This window comes from Electrona antarctica (assembly GCF_951216825.1).
Source record: "Electrona antarctica genome assembly, chromosome: 5".
NCBI classification, from domain to species: domain Eukaryota; kingdom Metazoa; phylum Chordata; class Actinopteri; order Myctophiformes; family Myctophidae; genus Electrona; species Electrona antarctica.
The window spans coordinates 29,093,892-29,119,498 of record NC_136810.1 but is presented as its reverse complement, the minus strand read 5'-3'; the positions used below and the strand labels follow the sequence as shown (position 1 = coordinate 29,119,498).

Genomic DNA, 25,607 nt, shown 5'->3' with positions numbered 1-25,607 from the left:
GAAACCCTGACCCCAGTCAAAGTTATGAGGTTTGCTCAAGTTTGCTTTATGGATGAAATATAGCCTATAGCCTATATGATGTCCCACACCATGCAGCACTCAGAATACAAATCAGTTTGTTTTACTCTGATGTTGTGGCGTATAAAAACAAATAAAAACACATGTTATTATAGATATTTTTTGAAAACTCACTCACTGACTCACTGACTCACTCACTCATGCACTGCACTCCTCACCTCACCACACACACACACGTGTACACACACACACACACACACACACACACACACACACACACACACACACACACACACACACACACACACACAATCTTTCATCAAAAGGAAGAATCTCTCTATGTGGCTGTGGCTCAGGAGGTAGAGCAGGTCGTCCAATGATCCATGGGTCGGCGGTTAGAATCCCGGCTCCTCCTGTCTACATGTCGAAGTGTCCTTGGGCAAGACACTGAACCCCAAATTGCTCCTGATGTGCTGGTTGGTACCTTGCATGGCATCCGCCGCAATCGGTGTATGAATGTGTGTGAATGGGTGAATGCAATGCAATGTAATGTAAAGCACCTTGGATAAAGGTGCTATATAAATGCCCCATTTAATTGCACTCTCTCTCTCACCAGTCCAAAGTGTTGTTGGGATGTTTTAGCTTAGCCATCTGGTGCCATCAGTCATGAATTTACAACCATGCTCTTGCTCATCACACTCCATATTATGGAGTGTTGCCATGGTGACCACCAAATTAGTTAAGCCTCTCTTGTTTTTGACTATATTTGAGCATATAACATATAGGGTACTTTGTCAAGTACATTTCGGACACAGCAATGATATACATTCATCGTCATTGTATAAAAGTGCACTATTCCAACAACTGCATGAGGTAATAAACATATAAAACATTGTAATTGTAAAAACAAAAACGAGTGTTTTGCATTTTTATTTATTTTTGTTAGGTTTTTATTTGTCCTTCAACAGCATAATTCCATAATATTCATCAACAAAGGAAATGATCAAATCCACTCTTTTTTTATTGACATCAGATAATAAGACAGTGGTATACCATCCACATTCATATCTGGGCAACTTGTGAACAGAGCAGCAAGAAATAATAAAGTCATCAGGCACGAGCAATTCAAGTTTATACAGTTTATGAAAACTTTGGAGAAAATACCCACGCACGTACGCACACGCACACGCACACACACACACACACACACACACACACACACACACACACACACACACACACACACACACACACACACACACACACACACACACACACTTATAAGTACGGTAAGACAGGTCAATCTTCACAGTATTCCAAAGATGATATCTGGCTGAAAGAAGAGATCATAACAATGAGGCACATACAGTAAGTCAACCAAAGAACAAGATTCATGTTTTTGAGGGGCGCTAGCCCCTCCTATATCCAGCTTTTAGTGTCCGTCCACAAACGTCGTCCTACACAAACATTAAATTCCAATTGACAATGAATGGAGAATTTTACGTCATAGTGTCTGAGCAGCACAAGTGAGGCTGTGTTGGTCGTGGAGTGCATGACAGATAGAGGAGCTACTGGACACAAAACAACGCTCTGTAAAAATGTATTCCAAGCCCAGCAACGCGTGGCACTTCCATGGGCCATAAGGCAAGATATCACTGGGCATAATGTGTAATGGATAATGGATCTCTTAAAGGCAATGGCATGTGGCACGGTGATTGGTTTAATTATTGTAACGCACAAACCACACCTATGCATAATGTAACGGGTAGTGGAGGTGTTTTAAGGATTTAGGCTGTGGCACAAGATAGCAAATTATACGGGGGCTCTTACACAATGCTAAATCCCCAAATTACGGATAAAGTGCCCCTGACGCAAGATATAGGGCCCATAGTGTCTATTTTACGTCATGATGTCAAATTCCCTAACACAAGCATGTTGTACTAGGCTTTCAATTCTCAACTCAAAGTAACAAGTTGGCGATACACCGGGAAGATATACATTTTCATATCATATCATAGTTTATTTTAGTCCCAAATTGTGATTGGCCGGAATGAGATGATGTATGATGATAAGAGCACCCCTCACTTCACACGGGTGTGATTCTTGTTTGTTATAGAAGTGTATATTTGTACGTCTCTAAATGTTCTGATGATTTGAAAATGGTGGACCCTGTTGTAAACAAGTGTAATGCTTTATCATGGTGTCGTCCACAGTTTTTGTATTGACTTGTGCTTTCGTTTTGAAATGTACCCATTCTGCATACTGTGAATAAAAATGTCAATCAATCAATCAATAAATGCTGCGCTGTAGAACAAAATATCCATTTGTTACAAACTTCACAATATATAATGCCATGGTGAGTCACTTACACGCTGCAGGAAGTGGTGACCCATGAAGGAGCGCGTGTCAGGAGGTGGCTTGCCCTCCTGCCCTCCTGCCTTGCAGCGCAGGTAACCGTACAGATTGGCTGCTTGAAGAGAGATGCTGGCTACAACTAAAACCTGTAGGAGAGACAGAGAGATGCTAGCTACAACCAAAAACCTGTAGGAGAGACAGAGATGCTAGCTACAACAACCAAAACGTATAGGAGAAACAGAGAGAGATGCCTCTGTCTGTCACTGCACTACTGACTCCTACAGGTTGGCTGGGGCAACTGTTCCAGGGCCGTGCAGGGAGCACTGAGGGGGCAGGTGCTCAAAGCCCTCTGTGTGCGCGCGCACATAGTATATGCCGAGTACGCTGATTTTTGGGGTGGTCTTTTTTGGGTGCATGTGTTTTGTCCGACATACTAACAGTCCGACAGGCAGTAGTCCGACACCCTACCCCGAACCCTAACCTAACCCTCACAGGGAAACCACGGGTGGGTTTTAACAGGCAACGCATGTCGGGAGCCACGGGTGAGTCCTAACCAGCCACCCACTAATGCCTGTCGGAAAAACGCATGCGCCCCGTCTTTTTGTGGGGGTCCCTCGTGCCATTTCAAACCAGAAATGTAGTACATTGGATGTCTTATGCTAATGGAGAAAGATGTTCCACAATAACTTGGCCCATGTCATTGGACAGTAAAATAACTATACGTTCTCATTACCATGTAAAAATGAAAAGGGCCATGGATGTTGGGCAGGAAAAAGGCATTTTGAGGCAAAAGGGCAGGTGCCCAAGCCTCAACCTCCGCTCTGCACTGCCTGAACTGTTCTGCAAGGAGCAGAACGGAGAGGAATAAGGTGTTCCTCTGCATGTGTTACATCTTCCCAGTGAAATTACTCACTCTTAGGTGAAAAGAAGCAGCTGGCGATGTGTCACATGTATCAGAGATGACACAACAGACAAATGGTTGCCTACGCCTTCCCCAAGACCAGCCAGTAGGGGTCAGCAGTGAGTGAAAGGCACTATCATTATAATGAACAGAACTCTGACACTCCATCCCTCCTTATCCATTTTGGAGGGGCGCTAGCCCCCCCTATATATAGCTGTTTGTGTTGTCTGAACAAACATTAGAAATACCATTGACAATGAACAGAGAACTAATGTTTGTGTTGTCTGAACAAACATTAAAAATGCCATTGACAATGAACGGAGAACTGGCCAATAAGGGACCACCATTCTTGATTGCGACCGAAGGTCGCAGTTAACTATGGAATCGTGCATTTCCCGTCAGTGTGTGTGTTGGCTGGTCGGGGTGAGAGAGCATGTGACATCATGTGACATCATCAGGGATGGAGCAGGTTACATCACGTGACATCATCAGGGATGGAGCATGTGACATCACATGACATCATCAGGGATGGAGATCCCTGATGTCATCAATATTAAGCCCATATATGGAGAACCTTGATGTCATCAATATTGGCCAGCAACTCTACATCTGACCTCAAACCTCAAAACCATAGATCTCCATATATGGAGCTGACCTATTCTGACATTCCATATGTTGATCCTTCCCCATCCATCCTTCCTCTCGATGTCTCCATTTTGACTGATACCTGTCCATTTAAACTCTAGACAGGCCTGCACCAAAGTTATTAGTGCAGCCGCGCCCGGCAGTCGGCGAAAACTTTCTTAACAACCGAAAATTAAGATCTTACCCCCCATGCCAAAGCGCCAGTGCTCGCCCAGCAGTCTGCTGTCACCCAGGCAGATATGTTGATCTGACCCCCCATTCCAAAGCGCCAGTGCTCGCCCAGCAGTCTGCTCTCTGCTGTCACCAAGGCGGATGCATTCTCACCCTCAGGCGTCTCACTTCACACGGGTGTGATTTTTTATCCATAGTGGGTTAACCAATCAATCTGACTTGCACATGGGCATTGGCCATTGGCGTATATATGCAGGGAATGAGGAAGTATAGATTTACGCTGTTTATCAGCATTTAGGCTATGGATCACAGTCGCAGTCCTATAGCTTGAAGGGACGGTGGGTGTACATAGTTTTAATAATGTGCAGGCCGCAGTGTCTTCTGTGTCAGTAGTACTTTGTTGCTAATTTTGTTGTATGAAGCTCTGCTTCATATAAACTGATTGGATAGAATTTAAATGTGAGTATATGGACTATTATGGGCTAATTAGCATACAAAATTAACAAAATAATAAAGAAAGAAAGAAAACAAACAAACAAACAAACAAACAAACAAACGAATAACATGCAGTATATTGTGTATGTGTAAGTGTGTTCCTCACCAGCCATTTGATTTTGAGGGAGAACAGAGTAGTGAAGAAAAAGAACATCCAGATGAGAGGACAGACGATCAGACCCAGCCAGAAGATTCTAGCCTCAGCCTCTGTTCCACTGCTACAGCCCTGAGAGTTCTGCGCGCGCGCGCACGCACGCACGCACGCACGCGCGCGCACACACGCACACACACACACACACACACACACACACACACACACACACACACACACACACACACACACACACACACACACACACACACACACACACACACACACACACACACACACACACACACACACACACACACACAGCATAAATTGTATCATTTTCCAAATTAGCTCATATGTTTCTCTAGGGCTAGGCCGATCTTGTACTCAGGACACAAAATATGAATAAATACAAATAAATGAGAATTCAAGCAGTGCCTTACTTTTTTGGCCTCGAACACCCATAGGCTCCTTCCATCCTCATCAATCTGATTCCACCACCGCAACCCCACCAACAGTCTGCCAGTTACATTCTGGAAGAAAAGATAGAAACAATAGAATGCAAATGAGGGGGAAAAAAACAATCTACAAGCTCACAATGCATCGTGATGAGAGGCACTGACACTGCACTATAAACACTAAAAATATCACCTGGATTTCATAAGCTTCAAAAACGTAACCAACCACAAAAATAACGTGATTTTGTGTGGTGGGCGTCTATAACAAACTGAAGGTTGTTCTGATTGACCAAATCACTTAATTTTCAGTTTTGTATCCTCTTCTCGTCTCTAATAATGTCTTAGATTATCAAGTATTTTGAATCATGTTGTAGATTGTATATTTTTTATATACTGCAATCATGTCTACTGGAAATTATCTTGTTATAATGTATTTTATATAGGTAGAGGCCTCGTGTAAGCCCCCAGGGCTTCTTGCCTCCTCCTGGCACTTTCCCTTTTTTATATTTATGCTTTAATGTATTGCTCTATAGTCTATACTGTGCTAAAATCAAATAAAAATAAAATCAAATCAAATGCATTTCCAAATGCATTTGAGAGAACAAAGAGCAGGAAGCAAGAAGCACAGAACAAAACAGCTATCCTGTGCTGTACAGTTCCTGTGCTCATCACCTCTCTCACCTTGACAGACCAGAAGTCGAAGGAGAGCAGGGTGATGATGAGGATGAAGCAGGATGCAAAGTTTCTGCTGATCCAGTCACACAGTAGATACACTATGATGGCTGACACCCTGAAGAACAGGTGCAGGAAGGACGCGACCGGGTGCCTGGGATGATCACACACACACGTGCACGCGCACACGCACACACACACACACACACACACACACACACACACACACACACACACACACACACACACACACACACACACACATTTATATGTCTACGCTCAAACTGAGTGGAAGTGTGTAGGGCGAGTGGTGACTGGCAGAGCTAGTTTCAGAAAGGGGGAGTCAGTCAGTCAGAGGCCTCGCTCACATATGAAAGACAGTGTGCTCTCTCGCTGTCTTTGGGGGAGAGGGGGGGGGGGGGGGGGGGGGGGCAAAGCAGCTCGCAATTCATTTCCAATGGGAGTCACATGGTTTTGACGAGACAAGCTTGTTCCATGGCTGTCATCTGCCCAAGCAGGGAGCAAGCTTGTCTCGTCATGGTGGCCGAAAGTAGTATTACACTATGGGCCAAGCACTATGCATTGCGCGCGTTCACGTGCCATGCTCCATACGTGAACGCCATGCTCCATACGGGAAAGCGTGCAATGATATCAACGGCTTAGCGCGTTCACGTATGGCCTATAAGCAATCCCAGAATGCACTGGTTCCAACCCGGAAGAACGCCTCATGCGCTCAAGGGGCCAGTGAGGCTATTCAACGTTGAAGCTCTGGGTCCTAGTGGTAGGAGGAGGGACTACAGGTGGACCCGTGGATTCATGACCGGGAAACCCCGTGCAGCTGGGCTTTAACATTGAGCGCTCGGTTGCACTTCCGCATTTGACCACCAAAATTTGGTGGTCAAATGCGGAAGTAGACGTTCTGAGACGGTACTTCCGGCAGTCTTCCGGGTGCTTCAAAACGCCACTGAGCAACTTCCACTGACATGAATAGCTGGGGGAGCGGAGCTTCGCGCCAGTTCAGTCTCTATCCTTTTATATACTCTATGCATGCGCTAGGTGAGCAACTCAATGCAAGTAGATGAGAGGAGAAATCCGGTGAAGTCTCTATTATATATAACTCTATGCTCTGCCCCCCCTCTCCCCCAAAGACACCGAGAAGACAGCTCTTTTATAATGAGGACAGACAGACAGACAGACAGACATAGCCTAAGATTAGATCGTAGATCATGTATTTATCGATTCTGAGTCTCTGATATTAGATTGAAAATGTCAGAATCGATAAATACATCTACTACAATACACTAAATCTTAGGCTAAGACAGACAGACAGACAGACAGACAGACAGACAGACACAACTTAAGTGAGGTAGCAATAACAACTCCAAACAGGGACTGTCTGTGAATGCTTTAATTAATAGTGCTGCGACGGCCGGTGTTGCTTGAGATTGAGAACGGATCTTCTTGCAAGCGGGGGCGGAGCACATGCCGGTCGTTTTTTCTTTCTTTCTTTCGTCCCCTTTCTCGGCAAGCGACACCGTCGTGCACTCGTGCTAAGGAAGAGACGTACTGCAAATGATGCCTACCGTATGACAGCGCTTCTTCGCACTCGCTCCTCTTCGAAATCCAGCTCCACATCCTCGGTGTCGTCCGCCATAGCCTCTGCAAGAAAAAATAACAACACAACCCGTCCGCATAAAATCAATCACGGGTCGATCAAATCGAGGGAACACAGACATGGACCTAATGTCTTTAATGTAGCTGCAGTGCACCCACCCGTTTCATTCGTGATGCTTGTGGATGATGATGTGACAAACAGAGTCTGAGAAGAAGTGTACCTTCTGCTGTCTGTGTATGTCTGTCAACTGGTGATGCGCTCGCCTCCTGTCTTTTTATTATGGTCCTTAGAATAAACCAGGTGTTACAGCTAAATAAGCCCGATAGCTACAAGGCGCAGGACACCCTATAGAATCAACTCTAGCCCAAGATTTAGACTCTCGTAGACGTATTTATCGGTTCTGACGTCATCACTCTTGACGTGAGAATCGATAAATTAAAATACGTCTACGAGAGTCTAAATCTTGGGCTAAATCAACTGAATGCCGCGCGCTAAACTAAACCTGGACTGCGTCAGAATTAATCTCCTAAGAAACACATTGAGATACAATCGATAGGCTATGCCTATGTATTTTTGTTCAAATTAGATCTAAATGCACTCAAATATACACCATAATGTGTAAGTAGCCTACAATTATTTTGAGATTTCATTTTATTTTGCTTCAAGTTTTGCAAGTTAAATGGTCTGGTGACACTTTGACGGTGTTAGTTTGTCTGATATATATTGATATGAGATAAAATTGGGCGAATTATATAACTATTAAACCCTGACAAACACTACGCTACGCTATCTGACAAACACTACGCTATCTGCACTATAAGATGCTAGGATGAAAAAAGATCGACCGCGGCAGGACTCGAACCTGCAATCTTCTGATCCGAAGTCAGACGCCTTATCCATTAGGCCACGCGGCCGGTGAAACTACAGTCTAGCAATTCCTTTTTTGATGATCACATAAAAGATATGTGCGTGAAAAAAGGGGATTCTAGCAATTTGTGTATGTGCAGAGAAACTATAGTGTTGTTCAAGAGATGCAGTTGCACCACGCGTACAAATCTAATCTATTACTTTTTTTTTTACGAGGATGCCTCGAAACGAAAGAGTCCTCCTTGTCGCGTGGGGTCGCTGACAGCTGCTCATTGCGGTAGAGCTAGTTACGTTGGCTGTGAGGCAGATGGAAGCATGCTGCTTAGAGATGGCTCACTGAATGACATGTAAACATCACTTAAAAGAGAAATGCAGGTAAGCTGTGCATTTATTTTTCATCTCGCCTGTCGTTAATTTCATAATTCTGAACCAGAGCGACTGGTTGTAAAACATTACCAGGTCTAGCCGCTTTCCTGATCCTTCTTTACCATTTCTGTTAGCCCTGGAAGTTGGAACATGACTTTCATAACATGGCTCGTGAAGTATATGACACAGACAGTAATGTTTCAGGGCTAGTGAAGTAGGCTACGAGCGTCATGTGAACCATTCACTCATTTGTACACTCTCTTGACTGAGTTGCAGAGTGCAGACCCTGGGCCTGGAGGGTACATCTGGCTTCTACTAAATCAAATCAAATCAAATCATATTTATATAGCACATTTAAAACCAACTCTCATTGTAATTTGTACCAAAGTGCTTCACATGTCAGAAAGAGCAATACAGTAAAATACAACGAATACAATTTTTGATGAATTGAAAACGGTGGGCCCTATTGTAAACAAGTGTAATGCTTTTATGGTGTCGTCCTCTCACAGTTAACAGTTTTTGTATTGAGTTGTGCTTGAAATGTACTGTAATTCTGCAAACTGTTAATAAATACTTCAATCAATAAAAAATGTATAAGACAGTCAATAATAAAACAACGGGCAATCAAAACAAAATAATATAAAATATCAAAGTGTTGGTTGTAAAGTGTCTTGAGACAACTTGTTGTGATTTGACACTTTAATAAAATTGAATTGAATTGAATTGAAAAGTGCAGGATCATGAGGGGGATTCAGAGGCTTGTGAATATAAAAAGTTTTTAAGTCATGATTTAATAAAATACTTTTCTAACTAGCATAATTTAGCCGGGGACCCCCTGGTAGCCCCTCAAGGACCCCAGTCACTTTGAGAATCACTGATTTAGCTAGCCGCAATTTGCAACTCTTGCAATTCTTTTTCCCTGGGTCTGTCTGCCCAAGCACGAAATAGCGTTATAGCGTCTGTTCACCACCAAGTGTCACTGTTGCACAGCCTAACACACAGACACACACAGGCCAGGGAGGAGGGCTTGTACAGTACAGTACAGTACAGTACAGTACAGTACAGTACAGTACAGTACAGTACAGCACAAGTACAGCACCACTCACTTCAGACGGGTCTGATTTTTTAATAATGGGATGAATCTAGAGTTTGGAAGCACTGGTCGAAGTCACTGAACGGCCCTGCGTAGTGCGTACCACCTGTTTCGAACTTGCACATAATGCAGGAGGCAGCAGCGCGACCCGTTAATAAAAACGAGTGCTTTCAAACTCTTAACACTTCGAAAAATAATCACCTGCACAGAATTTCTTGACAGAAAGTAGCTCATAAGTTATAACTTATGAGCTGTCTACGGTGGATTTCTATGAAACAAAAGCTCGGCAGATTGAAAGGATAATTCAAGCTTGACTTAGAGCTGCAATTTTGGTGAGTTTAACGTCGTTTAATACAAGCAGAGCGCAAACGCAAATTGGATGAATGGGGAGTCAATGAGGCGGCGGTGGCTCAGGGGTAGAGTGGCTGGATGGTAACCGCAAGGTTGCCAGTTCGAACCCGGTCTCCCCCAGAGTTAGTGTCGAAGTGTCCTTGAGCAAGACACTGAACCCCTAATTGCTCCTGATGTGCTGGTTGATGCTTTGCATGGTTTCCGCCGCCATCAGTGTATGAATGCGTGTGTGGATGGGTGAATATAATGCACAATCTATGTAAAGCGCTATATAAATGGCAAATGCACCATTTACCATTTACCAATGGAGAGTATTGCAACTCTAGATTCACCACAAATTGCGGCTATGATTTAGCTGACTAATCAATCTTCTGTTGTTATATTTGGGAATGCTGTTCACTGTTTAAAAAAAATAAATGATGAACTGTTGCGGCCCTTTTCCAGTGATGCTGCATGTGGCACGTTGTCCTCTGAGGAGAACCGTTGCTTCCAGACCATGGACGTGGCTCCCCTCCTCCCTCTACTCCACCCAGGCCCACTCTCCCCAGCAGGGCCACCACGGCTCGCCAAAGGAGACCCGCCTGAGCCCCCTTAACATCCAGATGCTGTCGAGGAACCTCCAGGAGCAGATATTTCGGGGACTGGAGCCTGAGTATGGCGAGGAAGGGGTGGAGAGAAGTGTCAAACACCTGCAGGAGCACCGGCTGTGGGGGAAGGAGCCCTCGCTTCTGCCAGACGTGGAGCTTAAACTGCCCCACATGTACGGCGAAGACATCGACGGCCACTTCCGCGTCCTGGCCGAGAAGCAGAGCCTCCCCTACCTGGAGGCCGCCAGCCAACTGCTACAGACACCACCACCGCCGATGCCCCAGCAGTGGGCGCGGGAGGTGGGCTGGACGCGCTACGGGCCGGACGGAGAGAGGCACCGCGTGGATTTCCCAGAAGAGACGGCCGTGATATTTGATGTGGAAGTGTGCATGACGGAGGGACAGTGTCCCACCTTGGCTGTCGCTTTGTCTCCTACTGCTTGGTGAGTGAGTTGGTTATACCGAATTAAAGGACTTTTCTGTTTGGATGTATGGGCTGTCAAGGCCAGAAAGTAGTATTTTGCCACTCAGTCCGGGTATGATGATGATGTCACGTGCATACCCTCTATACTCGTACTTGCCACCATTTACTTCAATGTTAACAGTCTTATTTTGAAAGCGGGTTCACGCGTAAACAGATACAGGAAGTGAAATAGTATTTAATTCACACAAAACATACATTTTGTAACCGGAGATCATATCGTTTCGAGAAATGAGCCGCAAATAAAGCTTGTTTTGATCAAAATGCAGCCTGGAAGAAGAATCCGAGATATTAGGATTCTAAAAGCTCTGTTCCCGTAGATCCGGTGGCGACCAACGACCAGGTTAAATGGTCTCAACCAGGTCGTTATTGTCGCGACCTGGTCGCAGCTAGGTGTTCATGGGTCGACCAGTTCGCAACTAGTTTTATAGGATGTGCTTACAGTAAGGATAGTGTCAATCAAAACAGGAGCCAGAACCCATTCATAATTTTCAATTTTATACATTTGTGAAATGAAATGTATTAATTTTGTATTTGTGTTCAACAACAGAAACACAATTAAATGATGATAACTAGAAAAGGATCGCTGCAAGCAGCGATAAGGCCGGACCAAGCAGGAAGGCAATAAGAATAATATGCACAAGAAACATGGAAGACTAAACTTGAGAAAAAGACCATGGAATTGTGACGGGTCGGTTTTTTATAGTGGGGGGCAGGTACGGGTTCTTGAAGACTCATACACAAAGTTGCAAAGGCAAGAGCTCTAACTACCGAGCTAACAAGCAAAATCATTCAGTGTTTTTGTAGCAAGTTACACAAGGAGAACTAACGATAAAGGTGGGTAAAGATAAATTAATTGACTGCATATAAACCAGAAAATGTACCAGATTCAGACGAGGAGCTCAATGAGTGAGTGAAAACCAATGAAATGAGTCGGAAACAGGGATTAAAGGTTAACTGAAAAATTATTATTAAACTTCACAGAAAATAAACAGCTTTGAACATTCAAACTTTAAGTTGTTGAATTGAAAAGTCCCCGTTCAGTTCCTATTCAGTTCAGGGAAAGCAGTCTTTCTCCAATTTGGAGAACCAGATTACCACATTTGTGGGTGAAGGGGGAGATTCAGAGTTCCGGGTCGGCTCGCCAGGTCTGGGTACCATCCGGTACCAGAACCATCCATGCAAGGGAATCCTTTCAGGACACAAAAAACCTGAACTGAAAGGCCAGGTGTCGAAATCAGTCTTTGTTTCAAAATCACTGTTGTACAACATCAAATAATCTATCAATTCATGAGTAAAGAACCTGATTTGATCAGGATCAAGTTCTTTATACATGTTTCTCACTAAACAAATCAGTTTCTAGCATTGTTACGGCCCTTTAAACTTGGCTCAACCAAGGGCTAACATAAAAGGACACAAAGTCAGATCAAAAGTTTACAAAGATATTACACATTTATTTAAAATCCTGCATTGCAAAACAGGGACTGATGGACAAGAATACAGTACTTACGACCAGCCCATCTGAAACTTAACTAATAACAGCAACAAAAAGGGAACACAACTGTTCAGTTTTGGTGTTTGGGAGACAATGAGCTGCTGGCCACAAGTCCTCTTATATAGCCTGCAACTAATCAAGAACAGCTGACTAAGGGTGTGGCTCAGGTGATTGACAGGTGAGGCACTTTAGACCAGCAGAGGTCAGCAAAGCCACAGGCACTACAACAGAACAAAGTAAAGACAGAATCACAAAACGGCAATTTTCATTGGCTCATAAAACCTTAATTTTTTCACTTACAAAAACGTACTATACTTTCCCATGTCCGTATAGGTCCAAAGTTCACGTGTAGAAGTTTTCGTGCATTTTGATCAAAGATCCTGGGAGGAGATGCATTTTAATTTATTTTCATATAATTCAAAATGGCGGGTGATCTAGAGGTCAGAGGTCAAAAGTAACAGCGCGGAACTTGTTCGGCATGAGGAGACGCATATGTGTGTCGAGGTTTCATTGCCGACGGTCAAACCGTTCATGAGCTATGCGTGGTCAAAGTTTGCATTTTCAATATAGCGCCACCCTTTGGCCAATGGTTGTGGGCTTCGCATCCTCACCGTTTGGCATGGCCCTCTACCATATCTCCAAATTTCGCGAAAACCGACTGCACGGTTCAGCCAGAACTGCTATTTTGGCGGAAGAAAAGAAATAGCAATTTCAAAAAAGGACCAAGTTCTTTCAGAACTGCTTGGTCCTTTAATAATAATAAAATAAAATAAAATAATTTGAGTGACGATTAATCTTCAGATAAAATGTCATAATCGTGACAGCCCTAACACAACGCTTCGCGTCACGGCACGCTGCGAGCTTGTACCGGTATATCTGATTTCCACAAGCTCTCCTTCCTGATTCGATAAAACTGGCATCCTGACCTGAAAATGTATTTTCTGAAGGTTACTGTGGGAACTTTAGCAATGGGAGCTATTTAACACTGATTTCTTTTACTGTGTACTGTACTGTAATATTGCCCCAATAATTCTCCACTGTCACATATCTTCGATTCATTTTTACAGGGAACTGTGAAGCATTTTGGAATAACAGTACGTTTTAACAGTGGGCGACAGCCAGGCGAATTTTCCGGAAGTGCATTATATGTCAATGGGACCTGGCGACTACTGGCAATAGAGGCGATAGCAGGCGAACAGGCGATGGTCGAAAAGTGGGCGGAGGAACGTTGGCCGAAAAGATAAAAATAGTCGCCCGGCGATAGTGGGCGATTGGGCAATAGCCAATGAAATTCAAGCGATGCTCGCCGTTGGTCTCCGTTGGTCTCCCGCTGTTAAAACGTACTGTAAGTGTGTAACAGTACAATAAGTGCGATGCATAGCATGGATGCATGTGTTGTATGAAAAGAAACAACTGTGTTTATCTCGCACGCTCTAGGTACTCGTGGTGCAGTAAACGTCTCATTGAGGAGAGGTACTCGTGGTCTAGTCAGCTGTTTGTGGCTGACCTCATCCCCCTGGAGACGGCTGTGAACTCTGTCCGCCCGCCAGGCGGTCAGTGGAAGGAGAGGCTGATAGTGGGTCACAACGTCAGTTTTGACCGCTCCTACATTAAGGAGCAGTACATGCTAAAGGTGAAGGTTCACACAGTGTGAATGTAGAAACTAAGGATGATAGGGATGACGATATGAAAATGACATGTCTTATTATTGTGGCAAAAGTCATTGTGATTAACAATATTATCGTGATAACCAAAATATGTTTCCATTTAGACCTGAGACGATTCTACAAATGTCTTCTAAATCCTGACAGTTTTCTGAAAAACCTAATGTTTCAGTGGGGTTCAGTGACCCCCAAAAATATATGTAATTGGCCACCGACCCCCATCTGAAAATATGTAGTTCCAGGGACCCCCCAGGAGCAAAGATTTGAGTTAAAAACGGCTATTTCTGCTAGATCACAAAGGCTGTTCAGGTAGATCACATGACATGGCCCTAAAAAATTATTAAAAAAGGAAAACAAGAAACTAAAGGCAACTGCCACTTATGTCAATTATGGTGACTTTATTGATTGACAGACATCAAATAGGTCCTGTCAGCTCAAACCCACAATGAAATACTTTGTTTTCAAGAGTGTTGCGCACAAACATTACATAAGTTATATCTCATTCCGAGTGTGTTTGTCTTATATCTAACGCCAGCACCGCTATTCAAAAGGCCCATTCAGGTACACTTTTAGCAATGGGATATTTTTTGGTGGGTAGATCTGGTTTTGCTGATCATTTTTAAAGTAGCTCTCAAGTAAAAAGCACCCCTGGTTTAAGTGGTACTGAATATGCAGCTCAACAAAAGCTAATTCATTCTAGTGTATGAGGGTTAGGGTTAGGGTTAATCTCCACGATGCGATTATTATTATTTTGATCACGATAAACGATAACGATTATCGTCCCATCCCTAGTTGAAACATACTTTTGTCTGCGGCTCTTTGTGCTGTACCTTTTCTTCCCTTGCAAACTTATTTTGTTTACGTAGTAGCTGCATGATTCACAAGCCCAGCTTGGAATGCATCAATGTATTATTTTAGGGATGCTCCGATCAGGTTTTTTGGGGCCGATACCGATTGTTTTTCTCATGATCGGCCGATACTGATCTTGTGAAATGTTGCAAATTTTAATATTTCTAAAATGATTATATGTCAAAACCCACGTCAAAACTGTGTGTGGGAAGGAAGGGGAGAATGTTTAGGCCTGTCACAAAAATGCAAAATGAAATTAAACTATATATCTGATTGACATTTATACCACTTAAATGGTGTAAAATCAGTTTCTCCACCGATCAGAGTGAATATCGGCCGATATGGCCGATCACCGATCGCTGGCCGATTATCGGAGCATCTCTAATTACAATATAACTACATCTGCTGTGGTTGGAGGTGCTCTCCCTCTCTATTTCTCCATGTGAAAGAGTGGTCGAAATCTGGTCTCCCCCGCGTGGGAGAAAAGGGTCTGAATCGCGAGTAGGATCTGAAAGTCAATGGCTTGTAGCTTTAAGAGAAAATAGGCTATTCATTTTATTTGTGTGTTGCCTGCAGGGTTCTAAGGCACGTTTCCTAGACACCATGAGTCTTCACATGGCCATCTCCGGCCTGACCGGCTTCCAGCGCACGCTGTGGATGGCCAACAGGCTGGGCAAGAGGAGGGGCCTCCAGGAAGTCAAGCAGCACATGAAGAAAGTGGGACAGAGGAGGGAGGGGCCAGCGGTCGGTGTCATTTATTTTCTTCTCAGAAATCAGTAATAGCGTTTCCATTATCCTGTTTATGGCTGGAAATGTTAAGATGTGTGTGTGTGTGTGTGTGTGTGTGTGCGTGTGTGTGTGTGTGTGTGTGTGTGTTTGTGTGTGTGTGTGTGTGTGTGTGTGTGTGTGTGTGTATGTGTATGTGTATGTGTGTGCGTGTGCGTGTGCGTGTGCGTGTGCGTGTGCGTGTGCGTGTGCGTGTGCGTGTGCGTGTGCGTGTGCGTGTGTGTGTGTGTGTGTGTGTGTGTGTGTCTATATATGTGTATATACTATATATAGATTAGCTCCTGGGATTGGGTGGATATTAGTAGCATCAACAACCTTGCAGATGTCCATGCGCTGTATGTGGGCGGGGAGCCACTGAAGAAGGAGGCCAGAGAGACCTTTGTGAAGGGAAGCATGGCGGATGTCAGGAATAATTTCCAGGTGAGAGGTTTTTGATCAAACTTCTCTCTGTCAGCATCCAACTGGCAATGCCCTGACAACCTTCACTTGGGCACACGCCATTTTGGAATGAACTTGGGCCAATTCCCTACTTCCTTCACACCATTGTTTGACCATTCTGGTCAAACAGAGTCAGGGTGCATGTTGGCTCACTGGAAACACTCTGCTACACCAGTGGGTCTCAAAGTGTCCTTGAGTGGGTTCCAAATGGCCCTCTATGGGTGTGTAACTCTGACAGTACAAATGGAACCAAATGGACCCTTACGGTTACGGGTTCATTTGGTTCCATTTGTACACTCTGAGTTATGGGGGCCCTTGAAATGAAAAACCACTGTACACTAAATGGAACAGAGCCTTATTTAGTATCATCGGTACACCGAAGTAGGAATGCGGCCCAGAAGTAGGAAGAGTTATTTTGTGTGCATAGAGCCCATTATCTACAGCAGGGGTATTCAACTAGATTAGGCTGTGTGTGGAGGGCCGCACTTTGCGTGCACGCAGAACATTTGTGGGTTCTCATTTTGTGCTCAAACACGAAGACTTATGTATACAGTATAATAATACATTTGTGCACAGTAATGAGCATAATAATATACAGGTATATGCTACCTTAGAATAGATAGACCTATTTGACAGTTCATAAACATAATTGCCGTGACATTAACAAGCGTCAACGAGCAACAGCTGGAAACACACACACACACACACACACACACACACACACACACACACACACACACACACACACACACACGGAATATGATTAAGGATTACTGTCATGGTAATCTGTTACTTAACAGGATTACAGTTATAGTAATCTCACACTTCATATCGCACACACCACAGCCTACCTGTAACTTTCATTAGCCCTTTTTTTTTGTTCAACTGGCGGGCCGCCAGTTGAACACCCTAGTCCTCCCATTAATCACATCTTGTCTGCCCTCCACAGGAGCTTATGCAGTATTGCGCCATGGATGTTCAGGCCACTCACCAAGTCTTTTCAGAACAGCTGCCTCTCTTCATGGAGAGGTCAGTGGATCCCTGACTTAATCAATGCACATACAATCCCTCAGTGTTCATTTCACTTTGAAAGGGTACAAATGTAACCAACTCAGAGTTACAAATGGATAAATTACCACTGAAGATTTACGGGAAGATTTTATATAAATATAGAATGTTTGTACACAGAGATCTAGAGTGGTATTTCCACGTAGAATGTCTAGGGGTATCTACACAATATAGATAACAAAGTGTCCAGAACATTAGCTAGAACATATGTCTAGTTTGTTTGTAGAACAAAATATTATATTTAAAATAGTCAGTAATACTGCTCCAATGTGAGGCTGCTGGTGTCTAAATACACGGAAAGACCTTTTTGGTTGAATTCCCCATTCTGAATTCCCAGACTTGTTTCATATTGGGGCATATAAGAACTGTGTTCCAAAAATAAACAAATTAGCACGGTGGTTTGACTCGTATAGATATGAAGCATCAACTGACGTTGAGAAAACACTAATGTTAGCGCTGCCGTTTTTTTCGATTTACATGGATTACAGACGTACAGACACACACACGTACAGAGACCATTTTTGGATGGATCTTCGCCAGAAACAGACTGTATCAAATATTAGTGACTGACCATCGTAAACGATACAGTACATGGCTAGCTCCCTGACTATATCGCTCACAATTTGTTTATTTTTGGACCACAATTCTTGGCGGACCAGGGCGATGAGCGAGTGACGTCTGGACTTCGGTACTCTATTGCTGCTATTGCTGAGCAATGATGAGCATGCATCAAGTGTAAACCCTGCCCTCCCTCCCTCCCTCCCTCTTATCAGGTGTCCTCACCCGGTGACCTTGGCGGGAATGCTGGAGATGGGTGTCAGCTACCTGCCTGTCAATCAGAGCTGGGGGCAGTACCTGGAGGATTCTCAGGACACGTATGAAGAGCTCCAGAGAGAGATGAAGAAGTCTCTGATGATCCTGGCCGACGACGCCTGCCAAATGCTGCAGGACCACAGGTGACAAATGGCTGCTACGTTGTCACTGCAGTGTCACCATATATCTAGAGCCCGGACCAGCCCCAATCAAACAAATTGATTGGGGGCGGTGGTGTGTGTGTGTGAGTGGGGGGGGGGGGGGGGGTTGCTTTTTCTTACACTTAAGCCCTATAATAAGAAATTGCAGATCTACAAGCTCACAACGTGTCACATTGTGCCGTGTTGAGAGCTTATAGATCTATTTTTGCTTTTGTTCAAACTATAATATAGGGTTTAAGTGGTTAATCATACAGTTTCATACTAATCAGTTTAGTCGATTAAAAATAATCGATTCAAGATTTTTATATACATAAAATACGGTAGTCGAAGGAATAATCAATATAAAATAATTGGTATTTGCAGCCTATATTGTCCCTGCATTGTCACTGTGTGACTGCATCATAACTGCATTATCACTGCTGCTTTCTGGAGGTAACTGGCAGAAAGCAGTCGGAGGGTGTCTAGCTGTTACTGAAGTAAAGGTATTTACTTAGTTATATCGTCACTGTCGGGCATACACCTTTTATGTTTTGTTTTTTGTGTCCTTGAGCAAGACACTGAACCCCTAATTGCTCCTGATGTGCTGGTTGATGCCTTGCATGGTTTCCGCTGCCATCGGTGTATGCATGTGCGTGTGACTGGGTGAATGTAATGCACAATCTATGTAAAGCGCCTTGGATAAAGGCGCTATATGAATGCACCATTTACCATTTACCAGGAAGAATGCATGGAGTCTAGGTAGCGGTGGCAGCGGTGGCCGAACGGTTTGCGGAGCGGTCTTGATACCGGAAGGTCGCCAGTTCGTATCCCCGGACCGGCACGTTAAAATTACCACCGCTGAAGTGCCCTTGAGCAAGGCATTGAACCACTACCATGAAATGTTCTATGAGCAGGGCCTGGCTGTAAACAAGTATCTGATGCTTACTCCAGTTACCCTGGGTAAATATAGTAACTTTGATTTGCTTTGCTTAGGTGAGCTTAAATACCCCGCCCAATTGGTCAGCTGACTGCCACATGCCACGTATGACGTGTGGCTCTTGCAAACACTGAATACAATCACAGTAATGCAGCGTATTAACTCCTCGAGTATATGTATGCACCCTTGAGCATAGCATGAAGCCGCATATCTGACTGAACTAACTCTGCAAGCTACGTATGATTTGTGGGTCTATTTTCACTATTTTAGAAGATTGTTTAAATGTTTTCCTGGCTATAATGACATGCCTGACAGCAATGATGTGTGTGCCGAGGTAAAGGTATAGTAAATATTTTAAGTTAACAAGATTCATTCTATTGATGGAAGGTACAAAGAAGACCCCTGGCTTTGGGATCTTGAATGGGACGTACAGGACTTCAAGCTGAAGAAAGTGACACTCACCAAGAAGCAACGCGCCGAAAAAGAGGCTGAGTCGTCAGCCTGCACGCCTCTTCCAGAATACGAGGAAGGTACGAGTTCATATTTTGAATAAAGTTTAATTTAGTTTTAGTCATATTTTAAATGATTAGTTTTTAATCATCTGAAATGTTTTAGTTTTAGTCTAGTTTTAGTCATCTAAAATAAAGTTTTTAGTTTTTAGTTAGATAAATCTACAGTTGAAGTTCACGTCACGTGTCGCAGCGCAACACCCGAGCACAACCGAACATAAAATGACTTGTCTTAGTTCTATTGGATCTCTTCTCCACTAGTCCCTCCCTAAAAAAAATTGTCTAGTTTTTATCTGTCGACGACATTGTCAATACACAGTATTTAGTCTTAGTTTTAGTCATCATAGCCTGGTTTTTATTTAGTTTTCGTCAGTTAAAAATTAAAAAGGTAGTCGACAAACATTTTTTGTCATAGTTTCTCTATGTAAATGACAAACATATCCATAAGAAAGCAGGTATTTCTGTGTTTCCTTTGCCGTACTAAGAAGACCCAGGTCCACCTTCTGAAGAGGAGATGGCAGGTCCCTGTCCTCACAGAGCAGCTCTGGAGAGGCTGAAGGACAGTGTGAAGCATCTGCCCAAGAGAAGGCAACACCTGCCTGCTCATCCAGGGTAATGTATCAGCCAACTGTAGGCCGGGGCCCTAAAACACTTTCTTTTTTTAATTCATATAAAGCCTTAATGTATTTTATTCAATCAAAACCTGTCTCCTTTCTGTCTCTTTTTTTATATTATTTGACAATTTGGCCACTGTTTGACCAGTTTTTATAGTATACCGTAGTTTGTTGATGCAGAAATGGTCTTTTTATTTTATTTTTATTTTAGGTATTAAAAAGGAAATAAAAGTCCTTAAATTGTCACTTCATTCTAACACAAACTTTGTCCTAACACAAACATTAAATCCCATTGACAATGAATGGACAATTTTGAGTGTTCATGTAAACACAAACATTGCGTAACACAAACATTGAAGACGAAGGTGAGGACGCAAATTCTCATCGGCCGGAATGAGATGATGCATGATCATGTACGATGATAAAAGCCCCTCACTTCACACGGATGTGATTTTTGATGTTGCAACTGTACCTCATATGCACTTTCTGTCCAACTCCGCCCTCCCCCCCTCCTTTTACATGGCTCTGCCATTAGGTGGTATCGTAAGCTGTGTGAGAAGATGTCTGCGGACAGCTGGTCACCTGGAGCCAGCTTGATCAGTCTGCAGATGAGACTGACTCCTAAGCTGATGGGTCTCACATGGGACGGCTTCCCCCTGCATTACTCAGAGAAGCACGGCTGGGGCTACCTGGTACCGGGACGAAGGGACAACCTAGACCCCCCGAGCCACAACCCAGGGCCTGTATGTCCGCACAGGTACAGCTCACGACACTGACCCTGGATAGCTATACATGGACTGGATCATCACCTAGATCTGGATCTAGATCATATATGGAGCCGGCCAAAAACTCTACAGCTGACCTCAAACCCTTAGATCTTCATATATAGAGATGACCTGTTCTGATATTCCAGATGTTGATCCGTCCCCCCACCCGTCCTTCCTCTTCGATGTCTCCCTTTTGACTGATACCTGTCCATTCAACAACAGGCTCGAAAATGAAGGCCCGGCCCTACCTGGGCCGTAACTGGGCTGGCCTGAGGCCCCGCCTGGCCTTACTAATTAGCACACATTTTTCGCCCTACCCGGCAGAATATAGATAGAGCTTTAACCTTTTAACAGAAAACTAAAATAAATGAACAGAAGTTTACCGTGTATGCTGATGATGATGCTCTATGACTATGTAAACATGAAACGCCACTGTGTCCCACAGAGCAATTGAGAGCCTGTACAGAGAGTACTGTGATGAGAGAGGCAAAGAGAAGCCTGCGGTCCTGGACAGCGACCACACAGAGGAGCTCAATCTGATGGACAGCACAGTGTGGCAGAAGGTACAGTTTGATTAATTGATTAGTATTTTTTTATGTTTAACATTTGTTTTTGGCTTTTCTGTCTTTGTTGATAGTTACAAGTGAAGATAGACAGGAAAGAGGGAGAAGGTTCAAGGGTTCAAGGTTGTACTTTATTGCTACATCTTGTGTAGAGGTACATAAGAGTAAAACTTGTTTGTGTTGCAGCAGCACAGATAACATAACATCCAAACAACAAACACAGCAAGAACAGCAAACAAAGGGGTAGAATAAAGAGCATGTTTTCCCTGTAGTAGCAAAGTTAGGTAAAATGTAGTTTAAAATGTAGTTTAGAAAGGTGGAATTTGGTCATAATAGTGCGAGGGGAGGGGGTTTCTTAATCAGTTTGTTCATGTATTTAGAGAGACTGGGAGACATGTAGGAGAGAGAGATGGGGAGAGACATGCAGCAAAGGTCGTTATGCACATACATGCATAACGATGTGTGTGGGGCCAGAGCCTATACAGTATGTGGCATGCGCCTGGACCGCTAGGCCAGCGGGCGCCCACTGTTTGATTCATTGATTGAATATTTTATTACGGCATGTGGACATGTAAAACCTCCAAAGCCACTAAGACTAAGCATTCATTGACCTGCACTGGGAAGTGAAACATTCATGTTGTGAATGCGTGTGAGAAAAAGCATTATCATTTCATACATTTATCTTTAGGCGGAGGAGTTGAGCCGCCTGGAGAGTATGGTGGAGGAGGACGGATCTAGAGTGATGAAAACAAACAATGCGGTGAGAAAGACTTATCTTTTACACTAATGATATTATTACTTAAAGGAGGGGTGCGTATTAGCCTCGACTGTAAGGTTGTCGACTAGCCTCAGCGACCTTACAGGCGTATGCAAAGGCTAAACTTATGTAATTTAGATAGCATTTTATGTAGACATAGCATTATGCAAGTATATAGTGTATAATTATAGCTTCACTGTACAGATATTCTACTGTTATACAGATGTTAGGTTCTTAGCTTGATTCTTGATTGATTCTCGATGACTATTTCTGTGTAGTTGATGTAGGCTTACCGTGTTGTTTTCCCCTTTTTACCAGCTGCTGTGCGAAGCACAGCGGAGCTGGTTTATGAACGATCGTTTTTCCTTTCTGGACTAGCAAGCTAGCTATCTCATTGGCTGGCGTAGTGCCCGTACTAGCAAGCTATCATTCTCTGCCGTATTGGCTGCCTCGTCTCTAGGCAACCAGCCACTTTTTGCCTCTAGCCAACCTCTCAGCAATGGGATGCTAGCTGAACGTCATGAAGTCAAACCATCCGACACTACTTTTATGAAACTAAAGTCAAAGACAGCGAGCGTGGCTGGTGATACGAACGGGTAACGACCATAGAGTATATAAAAGGATAGAGACTGAACTGGCGCGAAGCTCCGCCCCCCCAGCTATTAATGTCAGTGGAAGTTGCTCAGTGGCGTTTTGAAGCACCCGGAAGACTGCCGGAAGTACCTCCTCCGGACCTCAAATTTGAGGTCCGGGGTGACGTAGGGAGTGATGGTCCTACATGTTAAAGCCCAGCTGCACGGGGTTTCCCGGTCATGAATACACGGGTCCGCCTGTAGTCCCTCCTCCTACCACTAGGGCCCAGAGCTTCAACGTTGAATAGCCTCACTGGTAACGACTACTACTTTGATGAAGCTGGAACCCGCCGCCATGTTGCCTCAGAATTCTTTAGGCTAACTAATTTGAGCATAACAGTGCAGCGCAGCTAAACAGTGCGTAGACCTAGCCTGGGTAAACCCCTCCCCCCTCGGCAGATTTGCATCAACCCTCCTGGCAGAATGAAATGTTGTCCAGCAGGGGGAGTGGGTTTACCCAGGCTAGCGTAGACCTGCATGAGAGCACACCCGCTGAATTAATGGGTAACGGTAACACATTTGAGTCTCAGTCGAGTCACCACCCACGGACTACTGCGGACCCCCACGCAGACTACCGCGGACCCCCGCAATTTTGACACATATGAGAGATGTTCTTTAATACCTGCCAAGCCAATGTCAACACTACAACCGACAGCTGTGCGTGAGGTGTGACATATAATGGTTTGGAGAATGGCCTACCTGAGAGTGTACAAATACAACCAAATGGACCCATAACAGTCCGTTTGTACAGTCTCACAGTTTGGTTTGGTTCCATTTGTAGTAGGCTAAGGCTACACTCCCACAGTTACAGTCACCTGGACAGATCCTGTTGTTGTTTCCACACACATAAATACAGATAGACACAGATATTTACATTTCATAGCACAATCCTGGAGATATACATATAAGGCTGGTAATTAATTGATAATTGAACAGTTTTTGTATTGACTTTCGTTTGAAATGTACCCATTCTGAATACTGTGAAATAAAAATTTCAACAAAATCAATTGTTCTTGTAAATCACTCTGGATTAAGAGCGTCTGCTAAATGCCTAAGTAAATTATTATTATTATTTTGTATTCTTCATCAGCAGAAGTCCCAAGATCTGGAGGAGAAGTGCTCGTATCACCACGGAAACGGCCCTTACAATGACGTTGATATTCCTGGCTGCTGGTTTTTCAAACTTCCTCATAAGGTGCGTGTATTTTTGAGGGGCTATATACAGGTTTAATGTTTGTGTTTAGGTCAATGTTTGTTTTAAAAACGCCATTGACAATGAAGAGAAATTAATGTTTGTTTAGTCACTAACGCAAACATTAAATCCCATTAACAATAAAAAGAATTTAATGTTTGTTTTGACACCGTTTGTTTTACATCATCGTTACATCATCCTCGATGTTGTAAGATGATAAGAGCGCCCCTCACTTCACACGGGTGTGATTTTTTTCTCTGTTTTATTACATAACTATGTCCTCCTGCATAATTACACAGGAAAATCTCCAGTGTTAATTTACCCATTTGTAACTGTGATTGTGTACATCATTCTACAGATGTAACCAAAGTGTGTTGCGTTTGTTCATTCATAGTTAACGCTCACCATTTTGCAGTGTAAATGTGGCCTCACCTTTAGGTCAGACAACTAATCCACAATCCTCGAATGCCTCATAGAGTCAAAGGTGCAAAAAGGAAGTTATCGTCGTTCACAAAAAGGCATTTTAAAATATCTTTTGAATATATTTCAGAATTTCCATTTCTGCTAAGCAGCAACCTTAGATAGGCTTCGACAGTTCAACTAATTGGATTCACATATTTACGTGACTGCAAATGACAAAACGGAAGTGGGGGCTTTACTTTACTTTACTTGTACCCCACTATAATTATTTGAAAACTTTAGTTACTTTGCAGATGATTGAATATTGTTTTAATACACACATTAACCCCTTCAGCCCTATATACATTTCAGCCATTTGAAACAAGCTCACAATGCGTTGCATCGCTTGTAGATCTGCTATTTTCAAAAGATTTGTATACATTTGAAAAGTTGAAATGGGACATTCTGCACAATGAGTACTTCAACTTTAATTTGGTACTTTATTTAAGTAATTTTTTATGCCACTCGAGTACATTGTGAATTCCGGACGTTTACTTGTAACAGAGTATTTCTACATTGCAGTATTGATACTTTTACTCAAGCAAAACATCTGAGTACTTTTTCCACCGTTGCAGGACGGTAATGACAACAACGTGGGCAGTCCTTTCTCCAAAGACTTCCTGGGGAAGATGGAGGACGGAACGATGAGAGCAGGGAGGGGTGAAACCAACTCCACACGCGCACTGGAGATCAACAAAATGATCTCCTTCTGGAGGAACGCCCATAAACGCATCAGGTAGCCACCACATTTCAACAAT

At 43.5% G+C, this 25,607-nt stretch overlaps 2 protein-coding genes across 5 annotated transcripts in view; one reads left to right on the top strand and one right to left on the bottom strand.

Annotated features, from left to right (window-relative positions):
- Positions 1 to 959: 959 nt before the first annotated feature.
- Positions 960 to 7,779, bottom strand: LOC306923110 (Golgi apparatus membrane protein TVP23 homolog A-like). Of its 3 annotated transcripts, none has more exons than XM_079501129.1 (7): positions 7,642 to 7,779; positions 7,390 to 7,465; positions 5,816 to 5,960; positions 5,120 to 5,209; positions 4,692 to 4,820; positions 2,388 to 2,519; positions 960 to 1,347 (listed from the first exon to the last, which is right to left on the bottom strand). In XM_079501129.1, the coding sequence occupies exons 2-7, from the start codon at positions 7,458 to 7,460 to the stop codon at positions 1,318 to 1,320; spliced, it is 597 nt and encodes a 198-aa protein (XP_079357255.1). In that variant the 5' UTR covers positions 7,461 to 7,465; positions 7,642 to 7,779; the 3' UTR covers positions 960 to 1,317. The 3 variants fall into 3 exon arrangements, with proteins under 3 accessions (XP_079357255.1, XP_079357254.1, XP_079357256.1); XM_079501128.1 differs by having other exon boundaries at positions 7,580 to 7,757; XM_079501130.1 differs by having other exon boundaries at positions 960 to 1,351; positions 7,580 to 7,754.
- Positions 7,780 to 8,515: 736 nt separating this feature from the next.
- Positions 8,516 to 25,607, top strand: part of polg (polymerase (DNA directed), gamma) — a 24,500-nt gene continuing 7,408 nt past the window's right edge. The window contains exons 1-14 of one of the 2 annotated variants that reach the window (XM_079500436.1): positions 8,516 to 8,663; positions 10,543 to 11,128; positions 14,099 to 14,294; positions 15,751 to 15,918; positions 16,234 to 16,380; positions 17,348 to 17,427; positions 18,240 to 18,422; positions 19,744 to 19,886; positions 20,351 to 20,477; positions 21,015 to 21,236; positions 21,692 to 21,809; positions 22,498 to 22,569; positions 24,289 to 24,393; positions 25,425 to 25,585. In XM_079500436.1, coding sequence (XP_079356562.1) covers positions 10,545 to 11,128; positions 14,099 to 14,294; positions 15,751 to 15,918; positions 16,234 to 16,380; positions 17,348 to 17,427; positions 18,240 to 18,422; positions 19,744 to 19,886; positions 20,351 to 20,477; positions 21,015 to 21,236; positions 21,692 to 21,809; positions 22,498 to 22,569; positions 24,289 to 24,393; positions 25,425 to 25,585 — 2,306 coding nt within the window. In that variant the 5' untranslated portion in view covers positions 8,516 to 8,663; positions 10,543 to 10,544. The remainder of the gene's footprint in view (positions 8,664 to 10,542; positions 11,129 to 14,098; positions 14,295 to 15,750; positions 15,919 to 16,233; positions 16,381 to 17,347; positions 17,428 to 18,239; positions 18,423 to 19,743; positions 19,887 to 20,350; positions 20,478 to 21,014; positions 21,237 to 21,691; positions 21,810 to 22,497; positions 22,570 to 24,288; positions 24,394 to 25,424; positions 25,586 to 25,607) is intronic. The other variant, XM_079500437.1, reaches the window with a different exon arrangement.